Below are 13,345 nucleotides of genomic sequence, written 5' to 3' on the forward strand. Positions count from 1 at the left end.
ATCACCTTCCTTTTCAAAATATCAAGTATCGTGACACAAAGGTTTAAACAAATTCACCTTTCAAAAAAAAGTTATCTATGTTTTATCTACTCATGCGAACAATGAACCGGTTGGGTTGGACTAGATAAATCTATCTATGTCTATAACTATACTAAATTATAAAACATTTAATTCCTTCTTTTTTTTTTCCAACTAATTGTTGATAACCCAAAATATTCAAAAATTTTTTATTCATTTTTCTAAATATCTCCACTTTAAATACCTATAATATTTATTTGAAATATTTATAATATTGAACTTAATTTGTGACATCTACCTTGAATACTTAAATAACTACACTATCTTCTTTTACATCAATTACGTTTACATTAATTACCACATTAGCTGTCGCCGCCACCATCACCTATTGTCGTCGTTACTATATCGCCGCATCATGCGGACATATAATTATATGTGGGTTATTTACTTAGATAAACAAATAAAAGACGACATTTTATAATTTTCCCATAATATATTGTAAGGGAAAATGTTAGGTAAAAAATGCAGTACTTATCTTATGTAAAATTTAAGGAGGGGTTATATAAAATTCAGGAGGGATTATGTATGTTTATCAAATTCAAGGGTTTAATTTGTATTTTTTTTAAAGTGACAGTATTTAAATTTAGGTAAAGTCTGCAGTACGTACATTTTCCCATATTGTAATGTATATAATAAAATAAAACTAACTCGTAATACTACCACACCAAATCCTTTATCCTTCGATCTTTAGATCAATGAATATGTGGAACGGGGAGACAATAGAAATGGAGTGTTTTGCATGGATTAATGTACATGGAGTACCACCACATGCTTGGGACGCAGAGGTCTTCGAACAAATTGGTTGCGCCTTCGGAAGGGTGGTATCTTTTAGTGTACCGGAAATTGATGATGCTAACTTATCAAAAAAAAGATTGGGTATTACACTAAAAGCTGGATCACAGATTTTCACGTCTTGCATTGTTAAATGGAAAGGTTTATCCTTCAAAGTCCACCTCTCTGAAGACAAAAAAGACTGGGTACCAGCCTTTCTAGTGCAGAAGAAAACATGAACTTCTAACAAGACGAAACCCTTTGTGGAGATGGCCACCGGATATGGTAAGGGTACTTTTGAAGATGATTTGGCAGGAGGAATCCCAAACGAACAGCAGGAATTGGGAAACGATTCCCAGGAACTTGAGCCGGACATGATCGATGCTCATGAAAAAGAGATCCAAATAAAAGATGTGCAGGAGAATGTGGGAACGAATACAAATAACTATGAGGCCGAGGAGAATGTGGGACCAAATAGAAATAACTATGAGGCCGATGTTGACGGTCACAACTCCCCAAAGAATATAAAGCTTTCCTCTCTTAATGGTGAACCGCCCCCACCAATAATTCCCGAAATGATAATGCTTTCTCAATGGGATCCACTCCTTCCAGCCCAAATTCTCGCACCTCTTCTTCTTCAAAACTAACTAATTCTAGCCCTGATTCCATTCCTGATTCCACCCCCATTCCCGACCCGATTGATTCGGATCCTTTTGGTATTGATCATCTAATTTTCAATTGGGGTAAATCTGATCATAGAAAAAGGAAAAGATCAAACCGGTCACCATCAAAAGCTAAAACAGGGGAAAGGGGAAAAAAAATATTTTGGGTCTCAAATTCTGATGGTGCAAAAGTAGTCAAGGGACATAAATCCTCAGTTAACTCTCCAATCAAAGATCATTTGAATGCCTTCTCTTCCGCACGTGAAGATGCCACTGATCCTGTAGATAATGAAATCATCCCTGATTCTTCGATGGAGGTAAGTGTCGATCTCAACAAGTCTCCTAAGAAATGCAGGGTAGTAGAAAGAAATTTTGAAGAATCTTCATCTAATAATGCTGAAATCTCTCAACGGGCTTCAAATATAGAAGTAGAAGTCCAAAAAACTAAGGAAGTTGGAAATTGTTGTTGCATGAACATGGCAGGTTATGAAGACAACTTAAGACAAATCATTATTGGAGAAGGAGAAAACACTTGTCTCTAACGGATTTTTTGTCCATCAACATCAGGGGTGTTAGTGATCCAAAAAAGGTCGACTAGATCAAAAAATTACTACTTACACATAAGATTTCTTTTCTTTGTTTGCAGGAAACTCATCACAGCAACATCTCCAATAACCCCATAGCAAATATATGGGGAAATAGTTCCTTTGAAGCGGCAGATGTGGAAGCCCAAGGAAAATCCGGTGGTATAATTGGTGTTTGGGATACAACACAGTTCAAACTGATGAGCTTTGTGAAGTTGAACAACGCTTTAATTGTAACTGGGCAAATAAAGGGAACAGTATTAGTTCTCAATATCGCAAACATTTATGCCCCACAGAACATTAAGAAGAAAAAAGTCCTTTGGGAACAATTGGGAAGCGTCAAGGACTCGAGACCAGGGTTATGGATTATGCTCGGTGACTTTAATGAAGTCAAAGACCCATCAGATAGAAAAAACTCGTCTTTTAATAGGTATGGTGCGATGTTATTCAATAATTTTATTGAAGAAGCCAACCTTCATGAATATAATATGGGAGGGTATAAATATACCTTTTCGTTGGACAATGGTTCCAAGATGAGTAAAATTGATCGAGTACTAGTTTGCTCTAAGTTTATGGATTCATAATGCTTCTTTTATAGCCCTCTTGAAAAAATGGTCGGATCACCATCCTCTGTGTTTGAAACTGTCAGAGAAAGAATTTGGTCCAAAACCATTTAGATTCTTTTCCTCTTGGTTGAACAAAGAAAGCCTGGTCGATGTAGTCCAAAACGCCTATAACAAACCAGTAGTCGAGGGAAGACCCGATTACATGCTCCAATCTAAGTTGAAAAATGTGAAATGGGCAATCAAAGAATGGATAGGAAGAGAAAAAGAAAAAGACAAGAGGCGTGCAACAGAGTTAGAAATAATTATGGAAAATCTTGAACTGTTGGCTGAATTCAAGGACCTATCAGAGAATGAGATAAAAATGAAGGCTGAAGCAAAAAGAGAATTGATGATATTGGAAGATGCTAAACGAAGTGACCTTAGACAAAGAGCGAGGATCAAGTGGACTATTGATGGAGATGAGAATTCATCTTTTTTCTATGGATGTATCAACGCCAGGAAAATGTCCAACAAGATCAATGGTATATGGGTAGACAATAAATGGATCGACGATCCAAAGACAATTAAGGAAGAAGCAGTGAATTTTTTTGCTAATAAGTTTAAAGAACCGTTAGCTGCCAGGCCTAAAATTGCATGCGATGGTATTAAAAAACTGTCAACACATGAAGCAACAGGTGTTGTCGAACCATTTAAAATTGAAGAAGTCAAGGAAGCAATATGGGATGTGGGAAGTGACAAAGCGCCGGGACCAGACGGTTTTAATTTTGCTTTCATTAAAAGGTTTTGGGGAATGCTCCAATGCGATATTATGGAGATGTTGAAAGGCTTCCATAGGGATGGGATTATCAGTAAGGTATGCAATTCCTCTTTTTTTACACTTATACGAAAATCAAATGACCCCTTGTTTTTTAACGAGTTCAGGCCAATTTCATTACTAGAGTGCATCCCTAAAATCATTTCGAAAATTTTGGCTAATAGAATCAAAAAAGTTATTGGGTCGGTTATCTCAGATACTCAATCTGGATTTCTAGAAAAAAGAAGTATTCTTGATGGGCCGCTTGTGGTAAATGAAATCATCTCATGGGCAAAAAAAACAAAGTATGAAGCTATTTTGTTCAAATTAGACTTCAACAAGGCTTTTGACAGCCTAAACTGGAGCTTTATAGACTCCATATTTGAGCAAATGAATTTCCCTCCAAAATGGAGGAAGTGGATTTCAGGTACTCTTTCCTCCATGTCCGCCTCAGTACTTGTCAATGGATCTCCCACAAAAACTTTCAGTTGTTTTAGAGGGGTTCGACAAGGTGACCCATTATCTCCATTTCTTTTTATCATTGCTATGGAGGCTCTCAATTGTGTACTCTTAAAAGCTGCTAAGTTGGGCATATTAAGGGGTATTCGGCTTCCCAATGATGGCCCCATTATCACTCACTTCATGTTTGCCGATGATCTTATCGTTTTGGGGGAATGGTCAGTCATGAATGCCCTCAACATCATAAGGATCATGAGGTGCTTCTCTTTGGTCTCTGGGCTGGAAATTAACACCACCAAAAGCAACATATTTGGTTTAAATGTGGCCCCTGATGCTGTGATTACTATGGCATCCAAGATTGGTTGTCGGGTTGACAATCTACCTTTTGATTACCTTGGTCTTAAAATGGGAGCCAACATGAACTTAAGCAAAAATTGGTCTCTTGCTGTAGACACCATCAAGTGCCGATTATCATTCTGGAAAGCCAAAAGGCTCTCCCTAGCTGGGCGTGTGGTACTTATTAAGGCTGTCTTAGACAGTCTACCTATTTACTACTTTTCAATCTTCAAGGCTCCCAAGAAAGTCATTGAGGAAATAGAAAAAATCAGACGAAGGTTTTTATGGGGAGGCTCGGAAAGCATAAACAAGATTCATTGGGTGAATTGGACAAAGGTAACAGCTCCAAAAAATGAAGGTGGATTAGGTCTCGGTTCCCTTAAAGAACATAATAACAGCCTACTTTTCAAATGGTGGTGGCGGTTCCATCAAGAAACCAATGCAATATGGAGTCAAGCAATTAGATCGATATATCAAAACAGAACAAACAATTCACTGGTCCCATAAAAAAAGAGTCTGTCGAGCACTTGGAGTAACATCAGCGGGTTACAAAAAGTGTTCTCCGACCATAATGTGGATGTTTCTCAGATAATTACAAAGGAAAACGATTCTTGGATTTGGAAAGAAAGTAAATCAGATGTTTTCTCCGTGGCATCAGTTAGAGACATCTTAAGAAACTCATCACTACAAGCGAATGAGTTTCACTTTAAGTGGAGTAAATGGGTGCCTAAAAAGGTCAATATCTTCGCTTGGAGAGCTGAAATGGATAGAATATCCACAAGAGTCGCATTAAAGATGAGAAACATACCGGTCACTTCTACTCTTTGTCCTCTTTGTAACCAATTCCAAGAAACAGCTGAACACCTTCTCTTATCATGTGAATTTGCTAACATGCTATGGTGTTTTATTAGTTCTTGGTGTAAGATTAACCCAATATTTGCATTCTCTATCCGTGATTTGCTGAAACTTTTTGATTCAAAGAAGTATGGAAATTTCAACGTCATTCATGCTATTATTTTGACGGGTTGTTGGTGCATATGGAAAGAGAGAAACGACTCATGTTTTAATGGAACAACTGTGTCATGAATCAAGATAAAAGAAGAGGTTATGAGTCAAAGTTTTCACTGGATCAAAAATCGTGCAAAACTCAAAGAGCTCACATGGGAAAAATGGTGTTAATTTAGTTTATAAAGACCTTGGGGCATTAGATCAAAAATGGTGTTAATTTAGTTTATAAAGACCTTGGGGCATTAGATCTTTTCTTCTTTTAGGGTTCTTATATAACATTAGTAATTAGTTAATTATACTGTCATGACTTTCTAGCTCATATTGTTAATATATATAATCTTATGCCTTTAAAAAAAAAATAAAAATAGTTTCATTCGCACTTACCAACAAATCGACCTTTCATTTTTAACGATACCAACATATATAAATACCACACTCACTTTATCTTTATTTTTTATTGAAAACGGCAACACACACACACTTACTTTTTCTGTATCTATATTCTCTCTATAATCCTCACTTAACCAACCCTTCCATGATGCCACCTCTTTAACATTCTCAACATTTTTTCTTCATTAACCGTTTCTATTAAAAATTGAAATGTCGAAACCGTCACCGGCACCGGAAACCATCAAACCGGAAGATTACATTCACAGCAAAGTTCATTACGCCGTTGCGACAGGCGATCACACTACACTCTCACGCATCATATCCACTTTACCCCGTTTATCCGACCCGACCCGGATCCGAACCGAATCGGATTCATTAAAACAAGAGAAACTCTCCGATCAAATCTCCGCCGTCCTGGACAGGCGTGATAATATCAAACGCGAAACGCCTTTGCATTTAGCCGTCAAAACTAACAACACGCGCGCGGCACGTGCACTCGCGAACGCCGGAGCCGACGTGTCGTTACAAAACGCCGACGGATGGAACGCGTTACAAGAAGCGGTGTGCCGGAGATCCACGGAGATGGTGGCGATCCTCGTACAGCACCACCACGTGTCGGCATGGTTGAAATGGCGCCGCCGGTTGCCACGTGTCCTCGCCGTCCTCCGCCGTATGCGTGATTTTTACATGGAAATATCCTTCCATTTCGAAAGCTCAATCGTTCCGTTCGTCGGAAAAATCGCTCCGTCAGATACTTACAAGATCTGGAAACGTAACGGTAACTTACGCGCCGACACGTCACTTTCCGGTTACGACGGTTTAAAAATCCAACGCGCGAATCAAAGCTTTGTATTCTTAGGCGACGGTGATGAGAATTTAGACATTCCTTGTGGTAGTTTATTAGTTTTAAATCATGATGAGAAAAAAATATTCGATGCATTTGAAAACGCGGGAAATCCGTTATCCGATTCCGACATTTACGGATTTGTTAACCAGACTAGTGTGTATAGACCAGGAATGGATGTAACGAAAGCCGAATTGTGCCCGAGAATTAATTGGAGAAGACAAGAGAAAGTTGAAAGTGTTGGTGAATGGAAAGCGAAAGTTTATGATATACAAAATGTTTGTTTTAGTTTTAGATCTCGAAAAATCGTTTCAAATAATAATGAAGACAGTAGCGGTGTAATGCCGTTTGAATTGGATTTAGATGACGGAGATGACGGTTTTTTAGTTGCGGAAAATCCGCGGTTTAGTACCGCTGGACCGCCGCCTCCAAGGAGGCATAGTAGTTATAATTACAATGAAAGGGAGGTTGTAAGTGTGAATAGGAAGAGTGTTGATATTGTGTTAACGGAAGGGAAAGGGGGGATGGGGATGGAAATGGGTGGGGGTCGAGGGAGGATGCGGCATTATCCTCCCAGGCCCCACACGATGCCGATTATGACGGCGAAGGTGCATACGAAAGAAAAAGAGTATGTGAAATCGTTAAAGCCTTCGGTTTGGTTAACGGAGGATTTTCCTTTACAAACGGAGGAATTGATTCCGTTGCTTGATATTCTGGCTAATAAAGTTAAAGCTGTTAGACGTATGAGGGAATTGCTCACTACCAAGTTTCCTCAAGGCACTTTTCCGGTCAAGGTATTATTTCTATGGAATTCCTTCATTTTTAATTCATTAATTTAAATATAGTTTCTTTTGTTACTGTAAGTAATACTTTCACGTTTTTGTCAGCTGTTTTGGATTTAACCACTTTAGTATTTGTTTAGTCATTTTTGTTGCAATTAAGACAAAATAGAAAAGTAGAAGAGTTTGTGAGCAGTGGGACCCACATGGATGATAGAGCATATAGATATTGCCATACGTGATCCAATAGTTGTCATGAGTACCTGTGCATCAATAACATGGAACAAAATTATTCATATTTTAAGTCAAAATACTTATATTTAGTGAGATTATATATGACATGATTTTCTGTGCATGCTCTATATAATGATGATTAGAATTAGAAATGGAATTAAACTAGGTAACCTTTACCTTTATTCATCATTGTAGCTTAAGATGTTACAAAGTAGATTTTAGTACCATTGTTATTGTTACTAATTTTAGGAATTTAACGACTATTGAAAATATCTATTGATGAGTGAAGTGAGCATTTCCTACTATCATTAAACAGGTAAGTACAAAGTGTTTTATTATTTAGAATGTTACTAGAGTATTACTCGTATTTACTATCATTCATATGTGACATAATAATAAAATGACATATTTCTGTCACTAAAGTAATTGATACTACTCATATGTTTCTTAAGCAATTAACCATTTTACTAATTTCTGATGTATGAACTCACTTTTATTTATTGGCTTGTGGCTCCAAGTTTGCAGATATTTGAATATTACTTTAATGGGTCTTGAATCTTGATAGATTTTCTAGAAAGAATAGAACATATATATTGTACGAAAAAGATCACTATAATCTTGGTGGGGTTTTGGGGAATCTGAATATATCTATATTTATTACAATATATCAGTACATATATATAGTTGTGTTGTATAAAATCAAATTCATACCAACTAATTAATCCCTTTTTTTTCCTTCTTTCTTTTTAACGGTGAATTTCTTAACTGAAGCCATCACCTGCTATCATAACATGGTCAGGGCCCAACGCAAGTATTGGGTTGTTTAAACTGGATTCCGTTACATACACATTGATTGGATAGGCATTTGTCGAGAATCTCAACTAGGCTCCCAAGTCTTAATTGCCCTACTTTATTGTTAACCCATGGGATGGTCCTGATGGATACTTGGTGTGTAAAATAAGATACTAATTTATTCTTTGATTTACTAGGAATCAACATTAAGCATCCCCTTTTTTACTAAATAGTAATGTTGAATTCTAACTTTGATGGGTCTTTCCCCAAAAACAGAACTAGACAAGGTGGACCCAAATCATAGTACTTTCAGTGGGTCCTTTCTTGTAATTTTCATTTATGTGTCCCTCCCTAGACATGTTCAAAGTTATTTCAACATCACCCACTTTCCCTTTTTTGATCTTGCAAACATATAGTAGTAGTACTTGTGGTGCCTACATTGACTAACCTTTCCTTTTAAGATCTTGATTTTGGGTAAATGATTTGATGGTTCTCATCTTTATTATAGGTGGCTATCCCGGTGGTGCCAACAGTAAGAGTGTTGATAACGTTCACAAAGTTTGTTGAGCTCCAACCGCCCGAAGAGGAGTTCTTTACACCCTTCTCAAGTCCACGGCACTTGTTTAATGATAGAGGAAAGGATGATGGTAGTGATGACGACGGTGAAGATGACGATAAAGGAATACATCGTGCTTCTGTTTCCTCTTCGTGGTTGTCAAGAAGTAGTAGCCGGTCAGGGAGCTTGATGAATAAATTGCCGCAAAAAAAATCGACAGCACAATTGACTGATCCTTTTGTTATACCAATCGGGTATGCTTGGAGTAGTTTCAATGAAAATGGGAAGAAAATGAAGAAATCTAAGTCCACGAGTAGGAAAATTAAGTGAACGCGACATGTAATAAACCAGTTGTTATCTAATTTCGTAAGGTGGAAATAGCTAGTTTGTAATCTCTTTCTTTTATTAAAATAGAGTCACCATTAAAAAAAAAATCATGTCATTGCATTGAATATTTATTAGAGGTTGTACAATGATGGGGTTACGTAGGTTTGAGTATAAAATGTCGTAACACCCCTGTTTGTATACTTGATTAAAAGATAAATATGATAAACCAGACCTATCCTTAGTATAAAGGCGTGATACTTGTAGGTTTTTTTTTTTATATAAAATTAAATATTTTTACCATATTGTACAAATTACAGTACAAATAATAAAATACATAGATGTCGTAAAATAATTAAATAACGTGATACTAATATCAATTTCTCTTAATATGAAGGTTAACTTAGTCATTTAACTAGTCACTCTTAAGTTTTTACATATGATAGACTATACCTGCCTTTGTTTATATACATCGCTCAATCAAATTTTTAAGTCCATCTTTTGAGACATTATTGTAGGCTCATGACTCATTTTTCTTTTTTAACCTATGAATCTTTACTTATATTTTCCTCGTGATCCGATGCTTGATATGAAAAGGCTAAATAGAAAACATCTTTGTGTGACATCGGGTTTTTTTCCATCATGATCAAATATATTTATATTTTCTGAGAAATGATTGATGATTAAAAGTGGAACAAATCATACGAAGTCGTTAATTAATTAAGGGGAATGTTTTGTTTACAAGAAAACTACTTGCACACAAACTTTTACAAGTAGCAAATTAGCTAGGTGGACCAGGCACTTTTAAAGATTTTTCTTTTTGAGGGCTGATCAAAACAAAAAGGTAAAGTTAAAACCTTAAAAATATGCATTTATTTACGAGACTTGTATATTGTTAGAGCATTTGTAAAGGCTAGGCGGATTATTAAGCAAAACCCGATTACACATGCATGGCCGGCTTGTCTTCTTAATTATATTAATACCAAAAAATCAGCAGCTAGTATAGTTAGCTTGAGGCGATCGAATTGTAGTAGTAACACTTATAGAATAAATAGAGGGTTGCAGCCTAATACAAGTAATTTAGGAAATTCGTGTGTACATGTTCACTAGTACCACTATTAACTAACTTGTTGAGGAATTGAATACATGCCTGCTAGAATCACGTAAGGCTGCTTTCAGCCCCATGGCAGCCACGTACGTTAATGATAAATCGATTTTATCATGGACTTGATTGCCTCTCCCGCTAAATGAAAACAAATGTGTATGGAAGAAATTGAGAAATAAAAGAAAGTAGAATTGAAGGTCTTTTTATGCACCATCGAGAACGAAAATTCAAAACTAGAGTAAAAGTCTGTTTTTACCCGTTTTTTAATTTTATCTTAACAAATGGCAAATATATTCGGACTAAAACCCTTTAGGCTTACATGACATGTGAGGTAATTTTGTGATCGTGCAAATCAAGTATACAGATAAAAGGATATATGTAACATCCATCGTTTAAAAATAAGGATTTTTTAAAATTTTCGCCTAACGATGTTAAAAAAAACGGAATAAACTCTTAAAAGTCCAAACCAATAAATTCTGTTTGGTTTATTCATTAAATGGTGTTACTTGCCATATCATTGAAACAAGTCTAAATGGAAATCCATCGGTTGCTCAACATAAAACAACCGATCACAATTCAATACAAGTCATAAACATCTTAACATAATTCAAAGGTCTAAAATGAGCAACCACTATGGGTAAACTATGGTCATCATCAAGCAATCTACCCATGCCTCGCTCTTTATTCTTCAACACTCATAAGCTTGTTAAACCTAAGGGAACAACACATTTCAAGAAACAAGTGTTAGCTAACGAATTAGTTAAGTAAGATAACACATGATTATAAAAACATTTTTCCAATTAAAACTTAATAAAAGTCGTATTACATCATTAAGGCACATATCATTTTAAAACATCACATCTTTGCATTTAACATCTTTCATATAGGATAGATCATCCTAAACGTGCCTAATCATCTTTAACATCTTTGCATATCACATCTAAACATCTTTGTGGTGGTGACATAAGTCACACCCGACTAGATGAATAAACCTTACGGCTGTCCACAATGTCGTTAAGGAATGACAAGCCAATCCAGGAGTAACCCGTATGTACATGACAAGTGGGGCAGGTCAGACCTCCCGTATTACTCTTCACATATTTGACCATGTTGCAAGGAGCCACCCGAGCAACCACATCTACGCACCCGCCGGGTAATGGCAAGTACGGGTTAAGTTTAACACTTTCACATCTAATTTACGAGCTCGATTTCACATCTTTATTGTTTAAGTGTTCATATTACCTAAACAATAACACATATCATATTAACGTTTCATGTGTCATGGCAACCTAAAAAGTCTAGTGAACTAGATAAACAAGCCATACAAACATGCACATTTCAATACATCACAAGACATTACATATCATTTCATACCATAACATCACATCACATATCATTGGGACTGCATTTCAGGCCTCATTGGTCATCTACATTGCCCATATCACCTCCCGTATAACCCTGAATACCATTAAGCAATCAAGATATCATTTGGGAAGTTATTATATGAAAACCATGTTTTTGTTGAACCCTCAGCGTGTCAAAGTAGTGTATCTTACCTTGGTACAGCTTACCGACAAGTTAAGAGTATTTTATAGTGCTTGCTAAGTGCTCCCGACAACCTAAAACGAGTATAAGATCGATATATAAGCTAAACGAAGTCTTTTGTGCAAACTGGACCTCGGGTGCGCCGCACCCCCTACTTGGTGTGTCGCATCAAACAACCAGAAACTTCAGATCATGCCCTGGTGCGCCGCATATCGGGCTCCCATGTGAAGATCCAAAACCCAAACTGGGCAGTGGTGCGCCGCACCCCCCATCTGGTGCGTCGCACCTCATCCTGACGACCAAAAACCCAACTTTTCAACCTTTAAACGAATTCCATACGAACACACACCATTAATTCGACCTGGAGAGATAAAATTAATCTCTTTGACAATACTTTTAATGACTTTAATCCATCAATTGATCCTTTAATCATAGACTAACATATAGCAATCGTTTGATCACCCGAAAAAATGAAATCGGTAAACATTTAATCAAATAACCCAACCCAAACCCCATGGTCTGGATTGAATACTCATCTATGACTCAATTAATCAGATTTCAAAGAGAATATTACCTATATTACCTACACTTGATATAGGGAATCTAAGATCTAAACAAAGCTTGATCAAAACGACACAAAACGATTGGATCTTGAGGGAAAACTTGCTAGGAAGGGAGGAGGAACGGCTGGAGGGTTTCTCACGTATGATGGCAGATGTGTTTGTGACAATTAGGGCTGCCTAATTGCCCTCTAATCCCTGGCCATCCCCTCTTAAACTTACACTTGGGGCCTTCAACTTTTAAACTTAACTTTCCTAGCTTATCTTTCTACCGGGAGTCTTAACACTCTATCAAGCACTTAATTACTTAACTTTACTTTGATTACTTTCATTAAACATCATATTACTCATTTCACATTTAACACATAAGCACATAATCTCATAATCACATATAAGGCACATAACTTAACGAACCTAACGTTAACTAACGGAAAACGAAATAGTCAAACACAAAATGTTTGGGATGTTACAATAAATGACTTATAATTGACTCGAACTAGGCATATAACAAAAGGCTTATACCGTGGGACTCTAAGAGAGACCCTTCGTGAACCTTTGGATCCGACTGACCCTTTCCCACTGAGAGTGGGCCTGAGGCTTACTTTTGAAAGTCAACTCATATGTGTTTATGTCAGCGTTTGCAACCATTGTGATATCTTGGAAGGTAATATTTATTTTTGATCTTAATTAATAGTCTGACTTCTTTTTTTAGGAGTCTCTTGACTGCAACCTAACAAAAAGAAATTCTAACAGGTGTGCGTGTCTGTATGGGATGCTCCATGGAAGAACTACAAAGTGAGAACCTTTTTGGATTTTGTTTGCACACTATATAGGACAACGCACGAGCATAGAGTTTATGTCTGGTGAATCACCATCGTTACATATTACTTTAGTAAGTTTCAAAACTATGACCTGGAACCTTCATCTTTAGATCCATGTGATCATTCGGTGACGTCCTG

General features: G+C 36.8%; 1 protein-coding gene across 1 annotated transcript; it reads left to right on the forward strand.

Annotated features, from left to right (window-relative positions):
- Nucleotides 1-5,733: 5,733 nt before the first annotated feature.
- On the forward strand, nucleotides 5,734-9,257 carry LOC122597783 (ankyrin repeat domain-containing protein 13C-B). Its single transcript, XM_043770352.1, has 2 exons — nucleotides 5,734-7,285; nucleotides 8,805-9,257. Exons 1-2 carry the CDS (start codon nucleotides 5,858-5,860, stop codon nucleotides 9,180-9,182), a joined length of 1,806 nt encoding a protein of 601 aa, XP_043626287.1. The 5' UTR covers nucleotides 5,734-5,857; the 3' UTR covers nucleotides 9,183-9,257.
- The last annotated feature ends 4,088 nt before the right edge of the window (nucleotides 9,258-13,345 follow it).

The sequence above is a fragment of the Erigeron canadensis genome, chromosome 4 (assembly GCF_010389155.1).
Source record: "Erigeron canadensis isolate Cc75 chromosome 4, C_canadensis_v1, whole genome shotgun sequence".
Taxonomy (NCBI): Eukaryota; Viridiplantae; Streptophyta; class Magnoliopsida; order Asterales; family Asteraceae; genus Erigeron; species Erigeron canadensis.